Below are 27928 nucleotides of genomic sequence, written 5' to 3' on the forward strand. Positions count from 1 at the left end.
CGCGGAGCGGGCAGCGCATGGAGGCGGCGGGCGGAGCGGCCCCGGCCCCGGGCCGGGCTCGGCCGGGCCAGCCCCAGCCGCAGGGTCCCCCGCAGCCCCAGCCCAAGAGCCGGGAGCTGTTCAGGAGCCAGCGGAAGGAGTCCGAGGTCAGTGACACCCCCCGGGCGCTCCCTGTGGCCGCTGCTCGGGGTCGGGAGGGGGACCCTACGTGGGGTGCGGGGTCCCTGCCCCGGGGGTTGGGGAGGGTCCCGGTCCTGGGGGTGCCCCCGCTGCCCTGGGGGTTTGTGGGGTCCTGCGGGTGCCCAACCTGGAGGGGGGTTCCCCGGGAAACTTCCCCCCGGCGCTGACACCCCCTCCCCGAGAGCTGGCAGCAGGATTTTGGGGTCCCAATTGGGATCACCCACATCCTCCAGCCACCCACTCACCCCGCTCACCAGGGGCTGGGGCCGCAGTCCCCTCTGCCGCCCTTCACCCCTCCCGCCCAAAAAACCACTAAACCCCCACTGGCCGTGTTGCTGCTGCTGCTCTGCCTCCGTGCACCCACCAAATTTGTGGGTACCGGGCGGGGGAAGCAGGACCGGGCTCAGGTCACCAGGATCTGTCTGGGACTGATGTCCCCGGCCGCCAAAAAGGGACCCCCCCCCCCATGAGCACCGGGTGGGAAGGAGCTGCAGGTCCCCAGGGAGCTGACCCAAAATAGGTCCCTCTTTGCTGCGAGACGGTTCCCCCCCCGAGCCCTACCCATGAATTTGGGGTCTGGCCCCGAGAGCAGCCGCTCGGCCTGGCCAAGCGGATTAACGCCGCACGCGCTTCGCCGAATTCCTGCCGGGCTTGAGCTCCCCAACCGCTGCGGAAACTGGGGGAGAAACAAGCGCTTGGGGCTGAGCCCAGGGCTGCGCGTCCTCTGGGCTCATCAACATTAATTGCGACGATGCGCGTGGGTTCCAGCCCGGCTGCCGAGAAGAGATGCTGGGACTCGGGATGAGAAACGATGTGAGTTTGGTTGATGATCCGTTCGCTGTTGCCTCCCCGGGGCCCGGCGGCGCGATGCCGGCCATGGGTCTCGTCTGGCCGCTCCAGCATCATCCTCCGGAGGAGTTTCATGCTCCAGTTCCTCATCCACAGGGGAGGAGGGGGGAGAACCACAGCCCTATGGGCTTCAAAAAGCGAAGCGCGGCCACTAAACCAGCTGGATCTGGGATGCAGGGACCGAGCACAGGGGGGTTTTGCATCCTCCCGGGTGCTTTTGCTTCAAACCAGCCCCAGAGTTTGTTTTGAAGCGTATGTGCGGCTTCAAAATACATCAAATATTCCCTGGCGCTTTGAGTCCTGCTGCTGCTTTCCTGGGGACTCGAGAAACGCTGGTTTTACCCTCGCTTCCCAAATTTGCACCGTTTAAAGCAGCATCGTGCGGATGTCCCTGCAGACCCGTGTCGAGATCACCCTGGAGGAGTTTAACACAAGACTGGGGGACACGCCAGCCCCCCGTGACCCCAACCCGCTCTCCGCAGGGCTCGGTGGATTGTCCCAACCTGGAGTTCGAATACGGCGACGCCGACGGCCACGGCGCCGAGTTAGCGGGTGAGGCGGAGGTTGGGCGACGTGTTGCTATTTATACGTGTCCGTTGGGGCGGAAAAACAAAACCAAAGATCCCTTTGGGAGTCGGGGGATGGATATCGAGTGGTATCATCCTCGCCGTAATAGAGCAAGAGGGATTTATTAATAGAGAGCCACTCGCTCTCTGGGAATGAGCAGAAGGGCCGCGCGGGGACGGGTGACGTGTCACAGCCCGGCCTGGGAGGTGTCACCCGTTATTGTGGGTGTCACCCGTTATTGTGGGTGTCACCCGTTATTGTGGGTGTCACGATGGCTCGAGTCCTTGTCCCATATCTCCCAACTCTGGCCGCTTCTTCGCGGTCCTGAGTGCCCCAAAAGGGTTACTTTTAGCTGTTTGTGGCTCAGCTGGCCTGGATAAAGCACATTTTGGCTTCGAGGGAGCCTTCCCCTTCCCTTGCAGGACCAATTCGGGCCCCCATGGGGCTGCTCAGCACCGTAGGACTTGTGGGGATTATATAGGCACAGGCACAACGTTGTGTCCCTCCACGTCCAGCCCCTGTTTCAAGTCCCAAGATATCCGAGCTGCTGGGGGTGAAATCAGTGCAGGTCTCACCCGGGGCTCCCGCCGTCCCTCCCTTTGCAAACTGCGTTAAATGGGACACAAAATTACCCCCTAAAAGAAAAAAAAGCTATGGAATTGCAAATACAGCTCAAGCACCGTCGCTGTGGGCAGGAGGTGAGAGCAGCCCAGCCTGGGCACAGGGTGAGAATCAGAATTGGTTTGGGTGGAAAAGACCCTCGAGATCTTGGAGTCCAACCATAACCCACCCCAGCACTGCCCCGTGTCCTGAGAACCTCATGTCCGTCTGTCCAGCCCTCCAGGGATGGTGACTCCAGCACTGCCCTGGGCAGCCTGTTCCAATGCCCCACAGCCCTTTGGGGAGGAAATTGTTCCCACATCCAACCTCAACCTCCCCTGGCGCAACTTGAGGCCGTTTCCTCTGCTCCTGGCGCTTGTTCCTGGGGAGCAGCGACAAATGATGAATTTGGCAGCACTAGGTGGTTCCAAGATGCCACTTGGAGCTCCAGAAGAGCTCAGGGCTGAGTTGAGATCTCTGGGGGTGTCTCCTTGGGGGTGCAGGGATGTTTCAGAGCCCCATGAGGAATTTGGCCTCAAGTTGCGCCAGGGGAGGTTGAGGTTGGATGTGGGGAACAATTTCTTCCCCAAAGGGCTGTGGGGCATTGGAACAGGCTGCCCAGGGCAGGGCTGGAGTCACCATCCCTGGAGGGCTGGACAGACGGACATGAGGTTCTCAGGACACGGGGCAGTGCTGGGGTGGGTTATGGTTGGACTCCATGATCCTGAGGGTCTTTTCCAACCAAAGTGATTCTCCGAGGGGGGTGAAACCTCCCCCAGGGTCCCTGCTGACCCCGTTCTATAATTCTGTAATCCCTTTCTCCACCAGAGCTGTACAGCTACACCGAGGAGCCCGAGCTCAGCACCAACAGGAGATGCTTCGAGGAGGATTTTCACGCTCAAGGTACCAGCTCTGGGCTCAGCCCCCAGGTGAGCGCGGGACCCGGGGAGGCACCGGCTGGCTGTCGTGTCCCCTTTGCAGCGCAGGGCAGGCGGTGGCTGGAGCTGGACGGGGCTCAGCACAAAGCCTACGTGATGCGCCTGCTGGACGCGCTGGACGTGGTCAACAGGGACAAGCGGCTCCGAGTAGCACGGGCCATCCTCTACCTGGCCCAGGGTAAGGACCACATCACCACATCTGGATGTGGCTTCATCTCAGGGTTTGGAGAAGCTTTCTCTTGGGGTCTGCGCAGAGAAGCTCCTTCCCCGATGGCCCCGTGTGCTCCAGGGGTTCAGAGGCAGCTCTCCCCAAACCGAATCCTCCCTTCGGGCCTCTCCAGGTGTCTTTGGAGACTGTGATAACGACGGCGATGTCCTGCACTGGTCTCGGCACAACAGCTTCCTCCTGTACCGCCTGGGAACCTTCACCGCCTTCCTGGAGCTCCTCAACATGGAGATCGAGTGAGAGGCCCCCACACCCCTCACCCTCCTTGTCCTCTTCCTCTTATTCTTTCTCCTCACCCTCCTCTTCTTCATCTTCTTTCTCCCCATCCTCCTTACTCTCCTTCATCTTCTTTCTCCCCATCTTCCTCGCCATCTTTTCGCGTCCTCCTCACTCTCCTCTTCTTCATCTTATTTCTCCCCATCCTCCTCACTCTGTTCTTATGTCCCACTCACCCTTCCTCACCCTACTCTTCTTCACCTTCTTTCTCCTCATCCTCCTCACCTTCCTCCTCCTTCTTTCTCCCCCCAATCCTCCTCATTCTCTTCTTCCATCCTTCTCACCTTCCTCGCCCTCTTCTTCTTCTTCCTCTTCATTCTCTTGTTCCATCCTCCTCACCCTCCTCTTCTTTATCCCCATTGTCTTCATTCTTTCTTCCATCCTCCTCACCTTCCTCTTCTTCATCTTCTTTCTCCACATCCTACTCGCCCTCATCCTCTTTCTCGCCATCCTCACTCTCTTCTTACATCCTACTCACCCTCCTCTTCTTCATCTTTTTTTAATCCCCATCCTCCTCACTCTTTTATTACATCCTCCTCGCCTTCTTTACCCTCCTCCTTCTTCTTTCTCCCCATCCTCCTCACTCTCTTCTTATGTCCCACTCACTCTTCCTCACCTTCCTCTTCTTCACCTTCTTTCTCCCCATCCTCCTCACCTTCCTCCTTCTTCTTTCTCCCCCCCATCCTCATCATTCTCTTCTTCCATCCTCCTCACCCTCCTCTTCTTCATCTTCTTTCTCCACATCCTCCTCACCCTCATCCTTTTCAGCTCCTTTCTCCCTATCCTATTCACCTTCATTCTCTTTCTCCCCATCTTCCTCATTCTCTTCTTCCATCCTCCTCCCCTTTCCTCACCCTCCTCTTCTTCGTCTTCTTTTCCCCATCTTCCTCATTCTCTTCTTCCATCCTCCTCACCTTCCTCACCCTCCTCTTCTTCATCTTCTTTTCCCCATCCTCATCATTCTCTTCCTCCATCCTCCTCACCCTCCTCTTCTCCACCTTCTCCCCACCCTTCTCGCTCTCCTCTTCCTCCCTCCTCCTCCTCCCCCCCGAGGAGCAGGGCGACGCCGGCCGGCGTTCCCAGCGCTGCAGCCGCGGGCTGGGCCGGGCGAGCAGCAGCCGTGGCCAGTGGCCGCGCTGAGCGTGCCCCTTGCCCGCAGCAACAGCCAGGCCTGCAGCAGCGCGCTGAGGAAGCCGGCCATCTCGCTGGCCGACAGCACCGAGCTCAGGTACCTCCTCTCTTCCTCCCTAAATGTCGAGGTTTGATTGCGGGGTGACAATAAAACCGGGGCAGATGTATTGTTAACCCCCTCTTTCCCCCCTTCAGCCCCTCCCTCTGCCCCGTTCCCACTAAGCACAGGTGATCGGGAGGGAAAAAAGGACAGAGAGAAGAGAGTTGGAAACATTAAAAATGTTTAACTAATGCTACTGATAAAATAGAGAAAATAATACAAAATATACAAAGCCAATCTTGAAAATCTCAGCAACTGCAGAGCCAGCACCCGAAGTCCTGGACTGGACTCTGCAGCCAAGCGGAGCTGGATTCAGTCTGTCACTGGCCTCAGTTCGCAGGGGTGACTTGCAAGGTCCTCTGCTAATGTCGCCATAAGGAAAAGGGACAAGATCCTCGTGATCTCCCACTTTTGTATGAAGTATCACGGGAATGGGATGGAATACTCAGTTGGTCAGTTTCAGTTCAGTGCTCGTTGCTCCTCTCGCGGGATGTGCGTCCGTCCTTATCAGCCCAGCGACCCCGCGTTCCATTGCTGTGTCTGCCAAAACATGTATCTGGCTTTCAGCAAGGAGACTTTAGCTGAGACTAAGACACCAGGACACTAACACATTGGGCGGAAGCTGTGGGACAACCGCTGGGGACAACGTGGCCCCCGCCTGGCAGTGTCACCTCCCTGCCACGCTGTCCCCGCAGGGTGCTGCTCAGCGTGATGTACCTGCTGGTGGAGAACATCCGTGTGGAGCAGGAGGAGGATCCCCCCGAGTGGAAAACCTACCGGGAGACCTTCAGGATGGAGCTGAGTGAGCCACAATGTTCATTGTGCCCTAACGAGGTCCCTTCGTTGTGCTGGACCCGCGGGGAGACCCTGGGGATGGGGGAGCTGCTCTGAACCCCCTCTTGGTCCCTGTCTCCACCAGGTTTCCCTGTGCACACTGACGAGCCGTTTGCTCTTCTGCTCTTCACGATGGTGACCAAGTTCTGCAGCGGCCACGCTCCACACTTCCCCATGAAGAAGGTCCTGCTCCTGCTCTGGAAGGTGCTTCTGGTGGGTGAAAACCTTCCCTTTTTCCAGAAACCGGTCATTCTGGGAACAGTGCTGATGCAGCCGGGACATTCCCCACCATTCAGTCCAACCATAACAAGGTTATTTAGGATGATGCAGGAGGCTGACACAAGGTGAAGAGCTTCTTCTGGGGTGAGGGTTAATGGGGTTAACGTCATTCCTGGGGATCAATATGGAAAGGGGGAGTGTCAGGAGGATGGAGCCAGGCTCTTAGTGACAACCAGTGACAGGACAAGGGGCAATGGGTGCAAACTGGAACACAGGAGGTTCCACTGAAAGAGGAGAAGCAACTTGTTGGGGGTGAGGGTGGCAGAGCCTGGCCCAGGCTGCCCAGGGGGTTGTGGAGTCTCCTTCTGTGCAGACATTCCAACCCGCCTGGACACCTTCCTGTGTAACCTCATCTGGGTGTTCCTGCTCCATGGGGGGGTTGCACTGGATGAGCTTTCCAGGTCCCTCCACCCCCTGACATTGTGTGACTCTGTGAGCGTGGGCTGAGCCGCGCAGAGGACACGGGGTGGGGAAGAAATCGGATGAATGAAGCCATGACGTGGTTTCTTTATCCTGACGGCCCTGAAAGCCCAAAGAACCGCGGGGTCCGGGGGGGTGTCCGCTCCCCGCTGTCTCACCCCTCTCGTTGGTCCCTAGTTCACGCTGGGCGGGTTCGAAGCCCTGCAGGCCATGAAGGTGCGGAGGCGCGAGGAGCTGGGGCTGCCGCCGCTGCCGGAGAACAGCATCCAGGTGATGCGCAGCATGCGCGCCGCCTCGCCGCCCGCCTGCTCCATCGAGCTGGTGGAGCAGCAGCAGCAGCAGAAGCGTGGGCACCGCAGCCGCAGGGTAAGAGCGGGTTCATCCTCCCAGCACGTGGCCCAGACGCTTTTCCAATGGGGACCATTGTCCATTCAAGGAGGCAGCTTGTGCTCGGGAGTGTGTTTCCCTTCCCCACAAGTGCTCGTGTGTTTTCCAGTTTCATAGAATCATAGAACAGTTTGGGTTAAGGGACCTTCCCAGCTCCCCCAGTTCCCCCCCTGCCATGAGCAGGGACATCTTCACCAGCTCAGGTTGCTCAGAGCCCCGTCCAGCCTGGCCTGGGATGTCTCCAGGGATGGTTCAGCCACCACCTCTCTGGCCAACCTGGGCCAGGCTCTCACCACCCTCAGGGCCGACAATTTCTTCCTCATGTCTGGCCTGAATCTCCCTCCTTTAGTTTAAAACCATCACCCCTTGTCCTATCGTAACAGGCGCTTCTAAACACTCTGTCCCCATCTTTCTTATGGGCCCCTTTTAGTACAGAAAGGCCGCACTAAGGTCTCCTGGAGCTTCTGTTCTCCAGCTGAACACCCCAACTCTCTCACCTGTCCCCAGCAGAGCTGTTCCAGCCTCGGATCATTCCTGGGGCTGCTCTGGCCCCTCTCCAGCAGGTCCATGTGTGTCCTGTGCTGAGGACCCAGAGCTGGACCAGCACTGCGGGGGGGTCTCACCAGAGCGGGGCAGAGGGGCAGGATCCCCCAAACCTGCTGCCCATGGGGCTGGTGACACAGCCCAGGATATGGTTGGATTTCTGGGCTGTGAGTGCACATTGACAGGTCATGGCCAGTTTTCCATCCCCCAGTTTCAGTTGCGGCAAATCAGGCCCACGACACATTTGATAGTGAAGAAGTGAAAGGACATCCTGACCCTGTGGCCAAGGGCTGATAAGGAGCAAACTGCTCACAGCAAGTTTGTCCTCTTGGAGTTGTTATGTTACGATCAGAGGATGAAAATGCCTCTTTTGCTAGGAAGGAGATCTTGGATGGTAGCTCCAGAAGTTAAGGTGGAAAATGGGGTCATACCTCCTACAGCAGCAAGGTTGTTCCTTGCCCAGACTTTGGTGGCAACAGCTAGGAGGGAAATCCTCACCTGGGGAACATCTGGGAGCTTGATCTTTCCAGGAGGGAGAGGTCTGGTCCCAGCAGCTGGGAGGGAAATGAAATCTGTGGAGTGACTTGAATTTCTCCTTCTGCTGCAGCCCCTGGTGAAGCAAGACAGCTTGGATATCTACAACGAGAGAGACCCCTTCAAGAATGACGAAGCAGGAGTTGACGAAGAGGAGAACGATGACGTGGACAGCGGGATCGAGGGGGAACTGGACCTGATGGAGCGGGACGCAATTATCCCCACCGTTCCTGCTCAGCGCCCGCCTATCGAAAGGGTGTCGTTCCCCAAAGGGCTCCCCTGGGCCCCCAAAGTCAGGTAAATCCACCTGGTTTCATCGCCATCCTCCCCAGTCCTGCCTCCCCTGGAGCTCATTGCAGGTTGAACGTCACTCTGTGGCAAGTTTGGTGGCCTCTGGCCAGTTGAATTGAAGTGGCTCCACTTCTTTTTTTGGTTTTGATTGGTCCTTCCTGGACTGGGTTTAGCTGAGCCCTTCCCCAGGCTTTACAAACCAATCCCAATTTGGACATCCCGGGCTGTACTGGGAAGGAGGCCGGTGCTGGTGGGAGCAGGGTCGGCGTTCCCAGCCGGCACCGGTGGGGAAGGGTCCCAGACTAATCATCCTGGGAGCTGGTTAGTGACATTGCCGCTTGCTTTTCGGGTGGGATTCGTGTGTTGCCAGATGAAGCCTTCCTGAATGGCCTTGCTCCAAGGCGAGAAATGGGAGCAAACCATCTGAGGATGAAGAAGTTGGTGCCTTCCCTTCTTAAAAGCAGTTCTGCTACATGTGGCATAGGGGAAGGATTAGGAAAATAGGGTGAAATCCTCTGTCCCCTTCCCTCTAATCCTTGTGAAGGGTGTTTTTGCTGTTGATCTGAACACATCTGATGGAGCACAAGTGTGATGGGAGCGGCTGAGGGACCTGGGGGGTTCAGCTGGAGAACAGGAGCTGAGGGGAGACCTTCTGATCTCTGAACTGCCTGAAAGGAGCTTGGAGCCAGGGGGGTCGGGCTCTGCTCCCCAGGAACAAGCGCCAGGAGCAGAGGAAACGGCCTCAAGTTGCGCCAGGGGAGGTTGAGGTTGGATGTGGGGAACAATTTCTTCCCCAAAGGGCTGTGGGGCATTGGAACAGGCTGCCCAGGGCAGTGCTGGAGTCACCATCCCTGGAGGGCTGGACAGACGGACATGAGGTTCTCAGGACATGGTTTAGAGCTAGAGTTGGGTTATGGTTGGACTCAATCATCCTGAGGGTCTCTTCCAGCCAAATTGATTCTGGATTTAATCCAGTATCGTTAAATCAGAGGAGCAAGTACATCTTTTCGATGATGGAGCAGTGACAGGGTTAAGCGTGTCTACACAGAACACTCCTCCCAGGGACACGGCAAGAAGCGCTTTCCCACGTGTGCCTCCACGCACGCGGTGTTGTCGTACTCCGCATAACCTAACGCTCTCAGCTTCAAAATCAAACCATGCTGGTTTTTCTTGGCTGGCGCCTGGAAATCCAGCTGGGTTTCTTTCTGCCCTGGCCCACGGTTCACGTCCTACTCGTCGTGCTGAGTCCCTGAGCAGTTCTCATGAAAGACGCGCAAGGTGGACAAGGCGCCAGCTTTGCGCTCTCGGAGCAGCACGCGCTCCGCCAGACTGCAGAGACGACATTTGTTCGCTCCAAGCGAGCAGATGCTGTTGAAGCTGCATATGCTGGGAGCGCAGAAGGTGGATAAAAAGGTGCTGGTGGTTGGGAACTCCTCTCTATTTATTCGCACACTCCCATGGAGCTGCACAGCAAATACAGATGGTGTCAGTTCACGTTGCTCCCAACCAATGGGCCAACTGCTATTAAGACCTCTAGAAATCAACCCTCAAAAGCTCAAAGGTTCTTGCTGCTGTCCTTTCTGAGCGATGTACGTTGTGAGCTGCTCTGTGTCTATTTTCCAACCTTCTCCTTGTTTTTGTTTCTCTGCTGCTCCATCAGGCAGAAAGACATCGAGCATTTCCTGGAAGCGAGCAGGAACAAATTCATCGGCTTCACGCTGGGACAGTGAGTGTTATGTGTGCGGGTCCAGCAAAGCCTGGCTCATCGCTCCCACCGGTGCAGTTTAACTAGTGGGAGCTGTCACAGACCTTAGGCTTTCTCAACTAAACCAGCCTAAGGCGTGCTTGGGACGATGCGGCGCAGCGCTGCATTTTGCTGGGGCTCCAGCAGTGCACTCGGCGTTACAAAAACATATTCTTGGAGATTCTGGTCTCCAAGGACCTCATTCTATTAAAAATCAGGCCTAGCCCAGAATAAGTGACCCCTGGCTCAAGCCAGAGACTGGTCTGGGGTGGGAGGGAGTTGGAACAATCTGGTATCCACAGCAAATGACCCAGTTTGTGAATAAATCAAGCTGCGGGTGCAGAGTCATCCTGGCACGGGGCATGTTCATTTTTGGACGCGGTGCTGGGCTCACGCTGGCTCCACACAGACACCTGATTTCACCCGTTTTTCACCCTGGTTTCACACCTCCCTTGTGCAGGTTTTGCTGGGGAGAGGGTGGGTCACGCCAACACCTCCCAATTCGTGACCCAAATGGGGTGCGTTCTGCAGATTCAGTAAACTACAGGCTCCCTCTGTATAGCGTGGAAGTGTTAAACCGCATCTTCTTCCCAGCCTCGTACTTACCGTCTTTCATCGCCCACAGAGACACCGAAACCCTGATAGGGCTGCCCCGGCCCATCCATGAGAGCGTGAAGACACTGAAGCAGGTAAGATGGTGTCTCCTGTATCCAAACCAGCGTGGTCAGCAGGACAAGGGCAGTGACCCTTCCCCTGTGCTCTGCATTGGGGAGGCCACCCCTGGAGTATTGTGGTCAGTTCTGGGCCCCTCAGCTCAGGAAAGAGATTGAAGTGCTGGAGCGGGTCCAGAGAAGAGCAACAAGGCTGGGGAAGGGACTTGAACACAAGCCCTATGGGGAGAGGCTGAGGGAGCTGGGCTTGTTTAGTCTGGAGAAGAGGAGGCTCAGAGCTGAGCTCAGCACTCTCTAGAACTACCTGAAGGGCAGTTCTAGCCAGGTGGGGATTGGGCTCTTCTCCCAGGCATCAGCAATAGGACAAGGGGCCGTGGGCTTCAGCTCTGCCAGGGGAAACTGAGGCTGGAGATGAGAAAGCAATTCTGTGCAGAGAGAGTGGTCAGGATTGGAATGGCTGCCCAGGGAGGTGCTGGACTCACCGGCCCTGGAGGTTTTTAAACTGAGATTGGACGTGGCACTTAGTGCCGTGATCTAGTCAATGGGCTGGAGTTGGACCAAGGGTTGGACTGGATGATCTCTGAGGGCTTTTCCAACCCAGTCGATTCTGTGATTCCACCATCTTGGGTGGATGAAGCAGCCCAGAAAGCCTTTGGGCAGCAGGCAGCTTGTCCAACCTCAGCCCTTGCTGGGTTTGCTCCCTGGTACCCAGCAGACACTCTGGGGTGGGACTGGAGCCACGGGCATCTTGTGGAAGCATGGAAATCTTTGGCCAAGATCACCAGGGCCATGGGGGGATTGTAGAGCATCGTCTCATACACATAAACTGTGTGATACAGCTTTTATACAAGTTTGAAGCTCCTCGGGTGTAAGTTCCCAGCCCACAGTAAATGTTTCACGTGAGTTTTAGTCTTCTGTGCCTCTTCAGCTGTTGTGCAGCAGCCCCTTCAGTCTGAGCTCTTGCTGTCTCTGTCCTGAGAAGTCAATCTGATACATCCAGCCAAGGTCTGAACAGCTCGAGAGGGGCTGGATATGCACCCCAGGTGTGGGATCCTCATGTCTGACCTCCAGGTGAAACAGTTACTGGAGAGAGTAAGAGGGTCCCTTCTTGTTAGTTGTCACAGGAAAACCTTCTGGAGCTTCTTGCAGGAATTGGGGGGGAAAAATGGAAAACTGAGCCTATCTGAGGTCTGGATTGCCTTTTGGAGGCGATCGTCCCTCTCCATTTACTTACAGAGTGCTCCTAGGAGTAGGTGGTTATAATCAAAAGCATGATGTGTGAGGAACTTCAGGGGCAGAGGGATGTCCCACACAAAGATGAGTTCTCCATGTACCTGCTGTGTCCTGTACACCTCACTCAAACACTACCGGAATCAGCGACTGTTGTCATGGCTGACTGTGTTTCGTCCTTCGTTTGTGATATTGCTCCGCCTGTGTCTGTGTATTTTGGCAGCACAAGTACGTTTCCATCTCAGACGTCCAGATCAAGAACGAGGAGGAGCTGGAGAAGTGTCCCATGTCTCTGGTAAGAAGTAGCTGCACCCCATCACCAGATGGATGTGTAGAAGATTTCCAAGGTGTTATAGAAACCTTAACACTCTCCGTGACCCTTAGGACACACCTTGGATGCTCTGTTTTTTTCTAGAAGTCCATATCTTGATCAGTGGAGAACGACCTGGCGCTTCCATGCGGCTGTGCCCATCATTAAGTCCTCAGGCTGGGTTTGGTGGGGTGACTGACCCATCTCAAGTGTGTGGACTGGAAATACTTATTTTTTTGCCTTATTTCTAATGTTTCTCTGTGCTAGGGGGAAGAGGAAGTCCAAGAAACCCCTTGTGAGGTCTTGTATCGAGCAATGTTGTACAATCTCCCCCAGTATATGGTAAGTCCCCGTTTCTTAAAGATAAAGAAGAGCTTTTGAGTGGGGAAGGTTGCCGATTCGTGAGCTGCGTGGGGCTGCTGGGGTGTGTTCAGGGCTTGAATGGTGAGATTTTTGGTGGGAATCCAGAGCAGAGTTGGGTGGAAAGCACAGTCCAAGAGGAGGGATTCAGAGGATCAAGGAGTGTAGATACCCAGGGACACGGTCAAATGGTTGGAGACAGGTCAGTGGTTGGAAAACAAGACGTGTGTGGAGGATTTGAGAACAAAGAACAAAGTCCTGTACATTGGTGGGAGCTCAAAACTGGCTCCTGCCCTCCGGACAGCAAGGGGAACCACTTGGGGATGGTCCCATGTTGTCTCTTGAGCTGTGTGAGCTACTGTTTTTACCAACAAGCTGTTGCACACTGACACAGGAACCTTCACTTCTGACCTCAGGAAGCAACCTGTGGTCTTCTCTGCTCCCTTGAGCCTTTGTCCTTCTTGCCACGATTAACTTTCTGCTATGATATCATGCTGATCTCCAAGCGTGACAACTTGCTGGGCCAGGAACCAAACTAAACCATCATCGTGCTTTACGTAGCTCGGCAAACAAGGTGATAACACCTTCAGGTCTCTGTCCACCTGGCTGTGATCTCAACAGCTGTTGAAACGGTGGAGAGACTGTAGGTTACGACCTTCCTTGCAGGACATCCCTTGCAGCCTTCCCGTGAGATTGAGCTGCGTTGCCAGGTTGGGCGAGGCTTTGAGCAACCTGGTCTAGTGGAAGGTGTCCCTGTCCATGGCAGGGGATTGGAACTGGGTGATCTTTAAGGTCCCTTCCAACCCAAACCATTCCCCACACGTGGCCTGTCTGTCCATGGTATAAAAGCAGAGGCTGAGCCTTGGCATAGTCAATCCATCATGGTGAGCAGAGCTTGGGCTGGTGAAACCCTATAGAGTTGGCTTAAAGTTGTCCAGTTTCAGCAAGTGAAGGAGAAGGAAGGGATGTCCCTCCTGGGAGCATCCCATCACACCCGGCCTCCCCTGCAGATCGCTTTGCTGAAGATCCTCCTTGCTGCAGCGCCCACCTCCAAAGCCAAGACCGACTCCATCAACATCCTGGCGGACGTGTTGCCCGAAGAGATGCCGTAAGTCCTTGAGGAGGTGGCCGCCAGCCATCCCAGCTTTGCCACAAAGTCTTGGACCGAGCAGGAGGGTTGGGGTTTGCCGGTAGGTTCGGCGGGCTCCAGATTTGGGGAAATCTCTTTGGAGAGGTGCAAGCTACTGTTGCCACCAGGGTAGAGCGGTGAAACCAAGGATGTGATGCTGGATTTTCAGGAGTGGAACAATTTGAGCGCAGTCAGTGGCCACTGTGCTCTGCTGGCTAAGTGATACAAATCATAAAATCATGTTAATTGATACAAATCATAAAGAAACATGAATATATGGCAGGTGTCCTTCATAACGCTCCCCCAGGACTGCTGGTGGAGGGCAACCAGCTGTTTTTTTCCCCTTTTTTAATGCACTTTGGTGTCACCAAACAGGAGGGGATGGAAATGGGAGTCCCAGAGGGGAGCGAAAGTCCCTGTTTCTGCAGAGCCTGTCCAGATGAATAAGAACCCAAGAGTCCCTTAGTCCCCCTTGCTCCCATCCCCACCTTCTTTCCCTCCAACCCAGCGTCACCGTCCTCCAGAGCATGAAACTGGGGATCGACGTGAACAGACACAAGGAGATCATCGTGAAGAGCATCTCGGCTTCTCTGCTGCTGCTCCTCAAGCACTTCAAGCTGAACCACATCTACCAGGTGAGCGTAGAGAACAGGTTGACCATCGCCAAGCTGGTCCTGAAGCCGGGGTGTCCTGATAGACCCTCTCCTAAAAGACATCTCCAGGAAGGGGTTCCACGAGGAGGGGCAGATTGCTTTTCCATAGCTCCAGGCCAGGATTTGGGCAGGGATAACCCACCTGCAGTGTATCTCTGACCGTATTTCATCAGGATCGTTTCCACTCACGTGGGAAGAGTTTTCAGGTTTCTGGAAAAATTCGTGCTGTGGCTGATCAGGTTAAAATTTAGGAAGCAGCACGAGCCTCCGCTGGTAAAAGGGGGTGAGGAAAGATCCTCTTTAGCTCTGTCTCCTCTCCAGTGGCCAGAAATAGTGCTGGGTACGACCTCTCGAGGTCAACCAGTCCTCGGTCCCTCCGCCGGCTCGAGTTCTTGGGGCTCCAGTTTCAGCAGAGCCTGAAGATCTGGCTCCTAGATGCAATCCGGCTTCTCGTTTCATCTGCGTGGCACCAATCGAACCGGCCGCACGTGAGGTTTTCCCTGGTTAAAAACCACAGGGACTGATTTGAGCTGTGGCCTGGGCCCAGTTCTCCACTCGTTCTGCAAGTCCAGCAATTAGCGCTTTGTCATTTTTTATTTCTTTTAAAGGTTTCAGCACGCTACAAATCCATCTGTGTTATGCAGCCCACTGGTATTTATTTGAGCATAAATATAAATCCATTTATTGGATGGGATAAAATGAAACAAACCCCCCCATTTTTACAAGCCCACGTTTGCTCTGGGTCCCCCCATGTCCCTTCACCCCCAGAACGGCTCCTCTCGTTTCTTCCTCCATTGCAATCTGTTGTTAAATCTGCAAACAGCTGTGGGCTTTTCTTCCCCAGTCCTGTTTTATGTCTGATTTCAGACCTGCACACCAACACAGATCATGGGGGGTTTTGATACCTTTTTTTGGTCTCGGTTCTGTTGAGATTGGGTATATCTTACAGCAACAGAGAAACTCCATCAAATTATTGCAGTTCAGCATTGTCTTGGGTCAGATCCTATATATTAATAACACATTAGTTGCTGGCAGCTGCATTTTGAAGCGGTGAGAGCATCTCAGTTCCAGCTAGTGGGGACTCACAAATAACAGCGATGGGATGGGGTAGGATATTGCTGCAATCTGTGTCTGTCTCTTTAAAGAACAGCAGAGGTTTGTTGTATTACACAGCTATACATACCCAGACCATTTAATGTTTAGAGGGGGAGAGGAATTAAAAGCATATATTAAGGTAAGGTATTTTTCAGTCAAAATTAGAGAAGGGACTGGGGTTAGTGTGTGACAGCAATAGGAATTATTGTATTTTCTCATGTAATAGCTCCATCTCCTCCTTCCCGCTTCCCCACACACTGTTTTGCCACAGGTTTTATTTTGAAAAGCTGGGTGCTTTTCAAATGGCATTAGGTGCAGCTCTTCCTAAAAGGTTTGTGTGTCCACTCTGTGGAAATAGAGTTGTCCAGCTGGTGGGAGCTGCTGTATACGATGCAAACCTTGTCCAGCAGAGTTCTGCGAGGGGAAGACGGTCCGGAGCAAACCATCGAGACCGCTTTGCCTTCGGCTGGAAGTGGGTTTCTGTTCCCAGATGGTGGTTCCAGCTAACGTTGACCCATTTCACTTCTCTTCCTCAGTTTGAGTACGTGTCCCAACATTTGGTGTTCGCCAACTGCATCCCGCTGATCCTGAAGTTCTTCAACCAAAACATCATGTCTTATATCACTGCCAAAAACAGGTACGGCCGCTTCTCGGGGAGAGAGAGGTGATGGGGCAGGGAGGTTTGTGCATGAGCCAGCACTGGGCCCTTGTGGCCAGGAAGCCAATGGGACCTGGGGTGGGTTAGAAGGGGGTGGTCAGTAGGTCAGAGAGGTTCTCCTGCCCCTCTGCTCTGCCTGGGGAGACCACACCTGGAATCTTGTGTCCAGTTGTGGCCCCTCAGTTCCAGCAGGACAGGGAACTGCTGGAGAGAGTCCAGCGCAGCCACCAAGATGCTGGAGGGAGTGGAGCATCTCCCGTGTGAGGAAAGGCTGAGGGAGCTGGGGCTCTGGAGCTGGACAAGAGGACACTGAGGGGGGACTCATTCCTGGGGATCAATATGGAAAGGGGCAGTGTCAGGAGGATGGAGCCAGGCTCTTCTGGGTGACAACCAGGGACAGGACAAGGGGCAATGGGTGCAAACTGGAACACAGGAGGTTCCACTTGACTATGAGAAGAAACTTGTTCCTGGTGAGGGTGGCAGAGCCTGGCCCAGGCTGCCCAGGGGGTTGTGGAGTCTCCTTCTGTGCAGACATTCCAACCCCCTGGACACCTTCCTGTGTAACCTCAGCTGGGTGTTCCTGCTCCATGGGGGGATTGCACTGGATGAGCTTTCCAGGGCCCTTCAACCCCTGACATTCTGGGATTCTGTGATGAGGAACCCTGAGTGGTGGGACCGAGCAAGCGCTGATCCCACGTGTGGCTTTGGGGCGGCACGTTCTCCATTACAGGAACAGCTGGAGGGGAGCAAATCCCTTCTGCTTAATGAGGAAAACTGGACGGGGGGTTCCGAACCTCTCACCAGACTACTGAAATACACAGACACCCATCTCCCTTGCTGGCAGGCTTGTTTTCATCGTTACGTGGACTCCTGGGAAGTGGTCCAGTGCCACCAGGCACCTGTGGGTCACAGCTTCCAAGATCTTGGATGGAGTAGAGTCTTGGAGGTCTTTTGTGCTTTTTCTAGCTATAATTCAGCTTTCCTGAGTCCCTCAGGGTTTGCACAGCCTTTCAGTTCTGCTCTGAGAAAGGCACCAGCCCTGTTCTGAGCCCATGTGGGGACCGGCTGGGTCACCACACGTCGGCGTAAGGACTGAAAGAGCACAACTCGTTCACAACCCGGTGGGCTGGGTAGCATTTCCCCGTTTGGAGGGGGGCACCGCAGGGGATGTTGCTGTTGGAGCGATGAAAAGATCCTTTTTGTTGCTTTTGGATGCTCTTTTTGATGCTTTTTGTTGCTGTTGAGCCCCGTGGAGGGCTGGTCTCCCTCCTGCAGGTGTGAGAAGGCACACATGGAATAAAACAGAAAGTAATATATTAATTCTCTTCCTCATCAACATTTCCACTTTTGCTCCTGTGCTTTGAAGGCACATAAGTGAGGAGGAAATGTAGGCGAGGAGAACACAGCTCTGCTTTCCGATGGAGGTTTCACAGGCAGGTTTGAAATGAGCTTTGCAGCTGGATGCTCCGACCTGGGGAGGTTTAACTACCCAGTCTGACACTGGTTTTTCAGATGTGTTGAACATCAGGTGCTGCCCTGCAGAATTTTTGTTGCATTCAGACGTATAGACCCCAGTCCGGCGATGCTGCAATGGGAAACATCAGAAGTGATGCCGGTGCAACGACAGCTTGTGGCAAATGGGCTTCCAGTTTGTGGGTTACGATGGGTAGGAACCAGCGAGGAGCATCTGTCCTTGTGGTCAGACAAGCCCTTTGTGGGGCAAACGCTTTAAAAACACCTGTTTTAGGGGATGTCCTGACCTTGGGTGTTTGTCCTAGATGATCTTGGGCTCGGGGATGGTCACAAGTCAGCTTGTTGCTCAGCTGCTGGATTTAACAACAAAAATAACGAGTAAGAGGGAACACAAGAACTGAAGTTGCGTGATGGTGCACGCTTTGGTTTAGGTCAGTGCTGGTCTCGGGGCATGGATAGCATCAATATATGTACGTTTTATATATATAAATATATGTATGTATGTATATATGTATATACACTTTGGTGGTCAATGGTGCAGAGTCTAGTTGGAGGCCAGTATCTAGTGCAGAGCCTCAGGGGGCAGTACTGGGGCCAGTATTATTCAATATATTCATTAACGATTTAGACGAGGGAATAGAGTGACTATCAGCAAGTTTGCTGATGACACTAAGCTGGGAGGAGTGGTGACACTGGACAGAGACCTGGACAGGCTGGAGAGTTGGGCGGGGAATAACCTAATGAAATTTAACAAGGGCAAGTGTAGAGTCCTGCATCTGGGCAGGAACAACCCCAGGTTCCAGTATAGGTTGGGAGATTACATATTAGAGAGCAGCGTAGGGGAAAGGGACCTGGGGGTCCTGGTGGACAACAGGATGACCATGAGCCAGCACTGGGCCCTTGTGGCCAGGAAGCCAATGGGACCTGGGGTGTATTACAAGGGGGGTGGTTAGTAGATCGAGACAGGTTCTCCTGCCCCTCTGCTCTGCCCTGGTGAGACCACATCTGGAATATTGTGTCCAGTTCTGGGCCCCTCAGTTCCAGCAGGACAGGGAACTGCTGGAGAGGGTCCAGCGCAGGGCAACGAAGATGATTAAGGGAGTGGAGCATCTCCCGTGTGAGGAAAGGCTGAGGGAGCTGGGGCTCTTTAGTTTGGAGAAGAGGAGACTGAGGGGTGACCTTATTAATGTTTATAAATATATAAAGGGTGAGTGTCAGGAGGATGGAGCCAGGCTCTTCTCGGTGGCAAACAATGACAGGACAAGGGGTAATGGGATCAAGCTGGAACACAAGAGGTTCCACTTAAATTTGAGAAAAAACTTCTCAGTGAGGGTGACAGACACTGGAACAGGCTGCCCAGGGGGGTTGTGGAGTCTCCTTCTCTGCAGACATTCAAACCCGCCTGGACATGTTCCTGTGCGACCTCACCTGGGCGTTCCTGCTCCAGCAGGGGGATTGCACTGGATGAGCTTTTGAGGTCCCTTCCAATCCCAAACATACTGTGATACTGTGATACTTTAATAAAATTATGATTGCCTACTTGTAGACAGGTAATAGGCCAGGAGGGCATCTTGGAAATGCCCTAGTTTTGAATCGTCTTGCTGGTAATCAGCTGTCTCCGTTTTAACCGAAGATCCGTTTTGGTTTTTGGTTTTCCCTTTTTAAAAACATGCATATGAATAACTAATCCGTTGTGTCTTAATGGACCCAAACCCTTTGAGCTCTTCCTAATGCGCTCGGGCTGCGCTGCGGAGCCGAGAGGAGTCGACGTGCATAATCACGTAGGTCATCTTAAAAGTTACTTGAATATTTAGCTGGTTCTTAACAAGTCCCTTCTTTCCTTTCTCCCCCAGCATCTCCGTCCTGGATTATCCGCACTGCACGGTCTATGATTTGCCCGAGCTCACTGCGGAAAGCCTGGTAAGCAGCACAGAAAGGGGCTTTGTAACTGGTATTGCTGTGTGCCAGTGGGCGAGGAAACCTTTCCCAAACTGACCCCAAACCTTCCCAAAATTAGACCTTTTTTTTCCCCCTCCAGACTTAAAAATTCCTCCTGTGGTTATTCTGACTCACTATCATTGTGCACCCCATAAAAATAGTTGGGTTTAGAGTTTTCCCTTTTGCTTCTCCCAACGAGGGACCCTGCGTTTAAAAAGGATTCACCCAGAGGCTGTCGCTTCCCAGGTTTAAATTGCTCTGAGCATTCACGTTTGTAAGATGCTGGTAGATTAAGGAATGAACCAAACTCCCTGCGGAGCGGAGCCGGAGTATTCTGGAGACCGGCCAGCGCTGGGTGGATTTACAGACATTAATGATGAGACATTAATGCTGGCAGGTTGATAAATGCAGTAATTCAAATGCAGAGTGAGTTGGACTCAGGGCGCAGAGCAGGGACGAGCTTTGGGGTTCACAGAGGGATTAAAGGGGAGACCCTTAATGATGCAGAGGTGATCTCATGTTTCCTGGATACTAAAATCTTAATTTTATATCATTTTCCTTAGCTTTATAAAGGTTGAAATCACTGAAATAAAGCGAAAAGTTTTCCCTGCTTTCCCCAAGCCAAAGTTGCTCACAAATCCCTCCAAGGCAGGGGTCAAACTGGTTTTATTGCCTCTGCACCCACAGCATTTCCGATGTGCCGCTGGGATGCGAATTCCTACAGTGAGTTGATTACACCAGATCAATTTGATATCAAAACCCGCTGCGGGGTGCGTGTGGGTGGGCGTGGGATGGTCACGCGTGGCCGGTGTCCCCGCTCCGTCCTCCGCCACTGTCCCACGTGTTTATGAGGTTTTAGCGACAGGGGTGGGTTAACGCTTGCACTCGATGATCCTGAGGGTCTTTTCCAACCAAAATGATGTGATGATTTCTCCTTTTCGGTGCCTGCTCGGGGTGACAGCTCCTGGCTGTCACCCCCCTCCTTATCACCGGGATCGGGCCCTCGGTTGGTGCTGGTCCATGGGCTACTTGCCAAAGGCTGGTGACCATCCAGCCCTGCCGGGTTCCGCATCCTGGCCCAATGGGGACATCTAGTGACACATCGCCGAGCGCTCCGCTGGCTCTTGCTAATCCTTACGCTCATGCTAAGCTGGGTGGCTGTAGAAGACAGAAAACGTTAGGGAAAGTGTTCCCCATTACCCCTTCCCAGTAGGGTCTGGTCCCCAGTTTGCATTAAATGACAGCATCTCATCGCTTTCCTCCAGCGGACACGCGTGTTGGCCTCACAGGAGGCTAATTTAATTACCAAATATGCAGAAACAAACTCGTGTGTTTGTCTTTGGGAGGATACCCATGAGTGTGAGGATGTCATAGGAATGGGGAGGGTAACAGGGGACGGGGACAAAAGGAGGATTAAAGTCGGTTTATCCTGCTCCGTCCTTCCATAAATCTGATGGAAAGACTCTGTGGCTTGAAGCTGTAGAGACAACATCAGGTTGGTGACAAACAGAAATCCAGCTGCCTATGAAATGGGTATCGGCTTCTCTACTGGGATTTTTTTGGAAAAACTACTTGGTGCAGAGGGAGTGGGTGAGAACTGGGCACTGATATGAAGCTGCACGAGCGCTGGTCCTGAGCTGGTACCCCCAGAGCATCCGTGGGAGCCTTGGGGACATCTCGGTGACATCGTGGGGACATCTGCGCTGTGTGTGCAGGAGCTTCCAGCGCAGCCTCTACGGCCAGAAAAGTGCATTTGCTCCGAGTGGCTTTTACCCAATCCCACAATTCAATAAATCAGAAACACTTTATGGTCTCTAAAACTTACACGTACTGTGGGATTTTTACAGAAATTACAGGTTCGGTGCTTGGTTTTAAGAACAAAGGTGGGATTTTCTTGGGTAAATGTAGTTTTGAAGCTGGATTAGACCCCCAAGGATGCCCAGAGCCTGGATGGTGCAACACAGTTTTCTCCAGGAGCCGTTAAGGCCGGAGCTGCCTCTAAGTGGTTTATAAATTAAGCAGCACTTGTTTCCACTCTCCTCCCCTAATGGGTTATTTGTGGGACACTTCTGCTGCGCTCAGTGCTCTTCAGACATAAAGCAAGTTACTGTAGTGGTGGAATTACTGCTCAAATGCACCACGGGCAATATTTACGCAAGCTGGAGGTGCTTATGTTTAATTAATATTTAAAATATCAGCTGCACTTAAGCCAGAGGGGATCTTTGTTACACAAAAGTCTCGTCCTCCTGATACCAATGCTGCTGTTTGTCATCCTCCTTTGTTACGTGATTTCCTTTTATTTGTCTGTAATATGTCCTCTAAGCATGTGGTAATTTATGAATTAATTAATATAATTAAGAAATAACTGTTTTCTAAGCAGTGGTGCTCACCAGGCTGTGATTTGCTCGCTGACTGTAAACAACGAATACAAATCTACCACAATAAATATTTCCTGTGAGAGAACGATGTGATTTCTCTCAGCTCTTCCTCTAAGCCTCAATGCCGATTAAAATGCTGTTTGCAGAATGGTTTTCCCCAGAATCTGTTAATTCTGAGCAGCACGACGCCAACAGCTCCGCTGCTCACCCTCCATTGGAGGTCAGAGCAGTGCAGACAGTAAGAATACAGGTTTTCCACCCAAGGGTTTCTCCGTGGCGGTGACGCTTTTCTTTCCCCATTGCAGGAAGCCGGAGACAACAACCAGTTCTGCTGGAGGAATTTGTTCTCCTGCATTAACCTGCTGAGGATCCTCAACAAGCTGACCAAGTGGAAGCACTCGAGGACAATGGTAAGGTGACGCCCGTCTTGCCATCCTGCTCAAAATTTCTTCTGGGGCTTCTCCTTCTTTATAACCTGCCCGTTTTCCTTTCATGGATTGAGCCTTAAATGCAGAAATACTTTTTCTTCTAAAAATAGTGTTTGTTTTTATGATCCCCAAGCCCCGTGCAGCAAGCGTTGAATGCTCCTGTTTACCTGCTTGGGGTTTGCACCCTACGTGGCCCAGGTTTAGTGCCCTGAGCTGCACTTGTGTGTCTTTATTTCCTCCATTTTTTCGCCCTTAGTTGCAGTAGCAACTTAACAAATTAGGATATTGGTTAGCAAAACAGATTAACGCCACCTCCTTAGCATTGTCCATTTTAGCAGATGTTGATTCAATTAGACATGCTACGCTTCAAAATCCTGCAATCGCAGCGCAAGGACGTGGTTGTGAAGATTTCGACGGGATGTGTTGCATGAGCTTGTCTGATATCCTGAATCAATTCACAAAGCAATTAGAAGGTTAGATGATATGGCCAAGAAATTAACCTATGAAGACTGAGGTTTAGATGAATGGTTGGGGTATTACAGGATGGATTAAGGATTTAATAAAAAATGGTCTAGTTCTGGTGATGGTTGTATTAGTAATATTAATGCTTGTCGCTTGTATCTTACAATGTGTACAGCGTACAATAGAAAAATCCATGAAAGGTCTATGGCTAGTTGAAAAATAAAAAGGGGGAATTGTGGGGGACTATGAGGGGTCCATGGATTCCCTGATGGAGGGTATGGGAACAGAAATTGACCTGGAAGATATTAAGGTGTACCCGTGAGGAAGAAGGGAATCAAAGAGCAACATTGATGAGAGCAAAATTAGCCAATGATACATTAATGCCCGTAACCAACAGCAAAAAGACACTTGAGCTGGTAAAGATTATAAAAAGGCATTGTGGCAATAAATGGAGTCTGCTGTTTGTGTGTATGTCTATGTCGTTTGTCCGCCTCGATCGCAACACTTGAACACGTTGCGTTAATTAGCGCTGATTTCTTGGCAGATGCTGGTGGTGTTTAAGTCGGCCCCGATCCTGAAGCGAGCTCTGAAGGTGAAGCAGGCCATGATGCAGCTCTACGTCCTCAAACTGCTCAAAATCCAGACCAAATACCTGGGGCGCCAGTGGAGAAAGAGCAACATGAAAACCATGTCCGCCATTTACCAGAAGGTGCGGCACCGCATGAACGACGACTGGGCCTACGGCAACGGTGAGCGGGGCCGGGGAGGGATCCTCATTAGTGTTTGTCAATGTGGAAAGGGGGAGTGTCAGGAGGATGGAGCCAGGCTCTTCTCGGTGACAACCAATGATAGGACAAGGGGCAATGGGTGCAAACTGGAACACAGGAGGTTCCATTTAAATATGAGAAGAAACTTCTTCCTGGTGAGGGTGGCAGAGCCTGGCCCAGGCTGCCCAGGGAGGTTGTGGAGTCTCCTTCTGTGCAGACATTCCAACCCCCTGGACACCTTCCTGTGTAACCTCATCTGGGTGTTCCTGCTCCATGGGGGGATTGCACTGGATGAGCTTTCCAGGGCCCTTCCAGTCCCTGACATTTTGTGACTCTGTGATTCTCTCCATGTGGAGCTGAAAGTGGCACACACGGCGGGGGGGGGTGACATTTTTTGGCCCTTAAACTTGTTTGGATCAGTATTGGGGATTTTTTCTGAAGCTTTATGGCACTGTTCAGCAGCGTCAGGAGGGATCAGAGAGTCATAGAATCGATTTGGTTGGAAAAGATCTTTAAGATCAAGTCCAACCATAACCCAGCCCTGTCCCTGCCCCCTGTCCTGAGAACCTCATGTCCGTCTGTCCAACCCTCCAGGGATGGTGACTCCAGCACTGCCCTGGGCAGCCTGTTCCAATGCCCCACAGCCCTTTGGGGAAGAAATTGTTCCCCACATCCAACCTCAACCTCCCCTGGCGCAACTTGAGGCCGTTTCCTCTGCTCCTGGCGCTTGTTCCTGGGGAGCAGAGCCCGACCCCCCTGGCTCCAAGCTCCTTTCAGGCAGTTGTATAGGGTGAGAAGGTCACTGATTGCTGAGGAAAGGTGGGAATAATTGGATCAGGATCAGCTCCATCTCCACCAAGCCCAGGGCTGCTCTTTCCCATTCCCAAATCACTTTTGCCATCAAGCCACCCGGTTGTCCTGGTATCTGCACCACACGTGTGTGTTTAGGGTGGTCGTGGAGTGAAACTCTGACCGACGGCTCCACAGCTCACACCTGAGAAACAACAGCGGTTACAACCCAGCAGTGCAGATACTCCGAACCCACCAGCTGGAGCCCAGACGAGATGCTCCAGTCTGTTTAAATAGCTCTTCCGTGTCTAAATCTGTATTTTTTTAGGTGTCACAAAGCTTCTGATGTTGCCCATGTGTGAATCCACAGGATTCATCAGACCACGTCCTCTTATTCCCTTGTAAGGATGCTCAGTTGCCAAGCTTAGGACAAGAAGAGAAAGTATTAAAATACCTTTTTGCCTTAATAACACGGTCCTAAATTTTTGCTCAGGGTGTATCTCCTTTTTAATGAGGATTAATTAGAGAAATTGGGTAGCATTCCTGTTTCAAAAGAAAACAGGGCAGGAAGTAAAAACCTAATGTTAACTTTTTACAAGGGGGAAAGGCATTATAATCATGTTAGGGTGTTTAATTTCATCTGTAAAAGATATAATCTATTTTTTTGAAGACTTCTACGCTCTTGATAGTTGTGACACTAATTCAGAAGAACGAAAAGCTAGACTTGATATTTTAAATTTCACTTTAGGGCTAGTGGAGTTCCCCAAAGAAACAAAGAGCTGCAAGACTGGGCTTTTCCTTTTGTTTACAGGGATTTCTGTCCTGCTTTTCTCGGCACGTTGACTGTTCCCTGTGGGATTAAATATGGCAGTGGAGGGGTTTCTGTGGCACTAACGGCATAAAGCTTGGGTGACTTAAATAGCTTGAGCACTACGTGCTCCAAAACAAGACAACTACCTACATCACCTGCCCTGGAGCGAGGTTTTGCCGTAAAACCCAAATTTTTAAGCCAAATGTGAAGGATAAATTGGTGTGTGTGTCCCAGTTCCCCCAACAAGAGTTAATCAGCAACACGATGACGCCCCCACCTGCACAATCCACCACTTAGAGCCGGACAGTTCACCAGGAGACGTGATCTGGGGTTTTGCTGGTGTGTTAGTTTTATCTTCGTGTATCTGGATTGATACCCAGCTCGGACCTTTCCCTCCCTTGAGTGCTGCTGAGCTTGGCCAATGAATTCACTGAACATTATGGAGCAAATGACTGTTTTGTATGGATTTACAGCTCATATTTTTGATGTTATATGTTTAAATAATATCAAATATTTAAAATATCGAGGTTGTTATGCCAGTTATTAGCTTTTCAACATCATTCATAGTTAAATTTGTCCAAATTTGAAAAAAACTTTTTCGGTAGCTCGTAATAAGTTGGCCAGGTTTTAGGTACGTGCATTAAATCTTAATCTCTGCTTCAGCCATCCAGGGAGATTTTCAGTAAAACAGTGGGGACTTTCAGAAAAAAGCAGGAGCTTGATAATAATAGAGTCTTTAAAACACTGCAGAGCTGAAACAATTGTATTTCTATAGGAATCTTTTTGCCTGCCTAAGTAACAAGGGATTTTAATGTATTTCATTTGAATACCTTAAATTAAAATGCATACATTGATTAGGAGTAGTAACTCGGAATAATTGACTGGCTGATGCTAAAGTCAATTCAGGCACGTGGCAGCTGTAAAATCTTCGTCCTTTCTTTAGATCAAACCTTACCAGAGTGATTTGTTCCTACAAGACTTTTAAACTGAGGTTGGACATGGCACTTAGTGCCTTGATCTAGTAAACGGACTGGAGTTGGACCAAGGGTTGGGCTCGATGAACTCTGAGGGCTTTTCCAACCCAGTCGATTCTGTGATTCTGTGATTCTGTGACTTTGGTTTCTCCTTCCGTGCAGATATCGACGCCAGACCGTGGGATTTCCAGGCTGAGGAATGCACGCTGAGAGCCAACATCGAGGCCTTCAACAGCCGCCGCTACGACAGACCTCAGGACTCGGAGTTCGCGCCGGTGGACAACTGCCTGCAGAGCGTGCTGGGCCAGCGGCTGGAGCTCCCCGAGGATTTCCACTATTCCTACGAGCTCTGGCTGGAGCGGGAGGTGTTTTCCCAGCCCATTCGCTGGGAGGAACTGCTGCAGTACCAGTGAGAGCGACACCTTCGCCCGCCGCTGCTCCCGCCGCAATGAAGACTCAAGGTGCTACAGACAGAAGATTCCTTGGGATCTGGGTGTTCTTAAGCATGGCTGGAAGAAAAATACTGGTCCAAGGAGGGCAAATGTCTTTATATCAACCCTGCGTATTCAACTTTTTGGAGGTCACCCCTTCCCTGTGACTTCTTGGAGGCCAGATTGTATCAACGGAGGTCACAGACCAGGTTCCAGTGTCACACAAGCGGCAGTGACAAGAGTGAGCGTACCTGGCGCGGGTCGAGCTCAGCGCCCACGTCTGTCTCTTGGCTCAGTTCACACGTATAATTTTGTTGGAAGTGCATCTCGCAAGGTTTTCCTCTCTCCCACATGCCCTGCGCTGAATTTGTTTCCATTTATTCCATTATGGCTGGTTGATGATGCACTTCCAACACCCTCCTGCCACGAACAAGCTGCCCCCCTTCCCTAACGAAGCTGAAAAGAAGAAATACGTGGCACGTTGTCAACCAGAGGTGACCGGTTGACTTGGCCAAAGGAGGTGACGTTACCTCTTGTCCCTGGTATCGCTGCTGGGATTACACAACCCGTTGAGACGCTCACCAAGGATAATAACCCATAACCTTTTCACGGTCGCCCTTTCCGCTCCGTTCACTCACCATTTATATCAGATTAAAATGATGGGTACGCTGTGTGGTCTTTACAGCTGTAGAAGAGGTTGATTGCCATGTTTTTCTTCACCTGGTTGTTTCAGAAGGATAATTACTGCAGCGTTAGGTTTCTTCAGTGCCCTTCAGCCCTCCTAAGCCTGGAGGAGACAGTAAATGCCACATTAAGCGACTTTTACACAGATTTTTGGTTATTTGGGGGAATGTTGGTGTCAAGTCTTAAAGAAGGGGGGAAAAGTGCTTTGGGTAGTAATTTGATGCCACCATATGAGGAAAAAGCAGACGCTGTGGGCCGTGGCTTGCAGGATGAATAGTGTATTAGGCTTTTGGCAAAGCAGCATGTTATTAATAATATAGTGCAGGCGAGCACTTCGGCCGTGCTGTTATCGATAAATCAAGCACACGAGAGATAAGAGCGCACGTATGTGTTATGACAGGATTTGTGCTTCTTGCTGTGGAATTGAACCCAGAACGTTTCCTTCACGTGGTTTGCCAAAGGCGTTCTTCAAAGAAACAGCGTCGGTAAACCCGCTCACCTTTCTCAATGTGCTTCTGAGCAAAATAAACCGGAGCGACTTTTAAAGCACGTTCATTTACTTCAGTCCTGCGCCTTAATTCAAATGTTTCCTTTGCTACTTGTTTCTAAAGGGCAAAACCATCCCTGATGAACCGATCCATACACTCAGCTCTGAGCCCTGTGCGTCTCCACTCTGCTGAGCAAAATCCTGCCGCCCGACATACTTTGGATGTTCTGTTCCCATGTATCTATAGAAATCAATGAAAGAAAAGCAGAATTAGGGGCTGTAGATGTCTTTGCAGTGTTCG

General features: G+C 52.1%; 1 protein-coding gene across 4 annotated transcripts; it reads left to right on the top strand.

Annotated features, from left to right (window-relative positions):
* Positions 1 to 27682, top strand: STRIP2 (striatin interacting protein 2). 4 transcript variants are annotated; one of them, XM_082075037.1, is made up of 21 exons: positions 1 to 146; positions 1512 to 1581; positions 3025 to 3099; positions 3178 to 3312; positions 3476 to 3596; positions 4796 to 4864; positions 5563 to 5669; positions 5787 to 5914; positions 6578 to 6766; positions 7938 to 8161; positions 9816 to 9881; positions 10525 to 10588; positions 12024 to 12095; positions 12378 to 12452; positions 13481 to 13578; positions 14108 to 14234; positions 15884 to 15984; positions 19332 to 19398; positions 22100 to 22204; positions 23229 to 23433; positions 26188 to 27682. In XM_082075037.1, the coding sequence occupies exons 1-21, from the start codon at positions 18 to 20 to the stop codon at positions 26436 to 26438; spliced, it is 2478 nt and encodes an 825-aa protein (XP_081931163.1). In that variant the 5' UTR covers positions 1 to 17; the 3' UTR covers positions 26439 to 27682. The 4 variants fall into 4 exon arrangements, with proteins under 4 accessions (XP_081931163.1, XP_081931164.1, XP_081931165.1 ...); XM_082075038.1 differs by having other exon boundaries at positions 6578 to 6670; XM_082075039.1 differs by lacking the exon at positions 26188 to 27682 and adding an exon at positions 24569 to 25115.
* Positions 27683 to 27928: the final 246 nt, after the last annotated feature.

The sequence above is a fragment of the Streptopelia decaocto genome (assembly GCF_964273445.1).
Source record: "Streptopelia decaocto genome assembly, chromosome: 1".
Classification (NCBI taxonomy): Eukaryota; Metazoa; Chordata; class Aves; order Columbiformes; family Columbidae; genus Streptopelia; species Streptopelia decaocto.

Coding starts and splice junctions, on each gene's coding strand:
- STRIP2 (XM_082075037.1), top strand. CDS start 18: ATGGAGGCGGCGGGCGGAGCGGCCCCGGCCCCGGGCCGGGCTCGGCCG. Junction 6,767..7,937: donor GTGGGCACCGCAGCCGCAGG/GTAAGAGCGGGT, acceptor CTTCTGCTGCAG/CCCCTGGTGAAGCAAGACAG. Junction 23,434..26,187: donor CGACTGGGCCTACGGCAACG/GTGAGCGGGGCC, acceptor CCTTCCGTGCAG/ATATCGACGCCAGACCGTGG.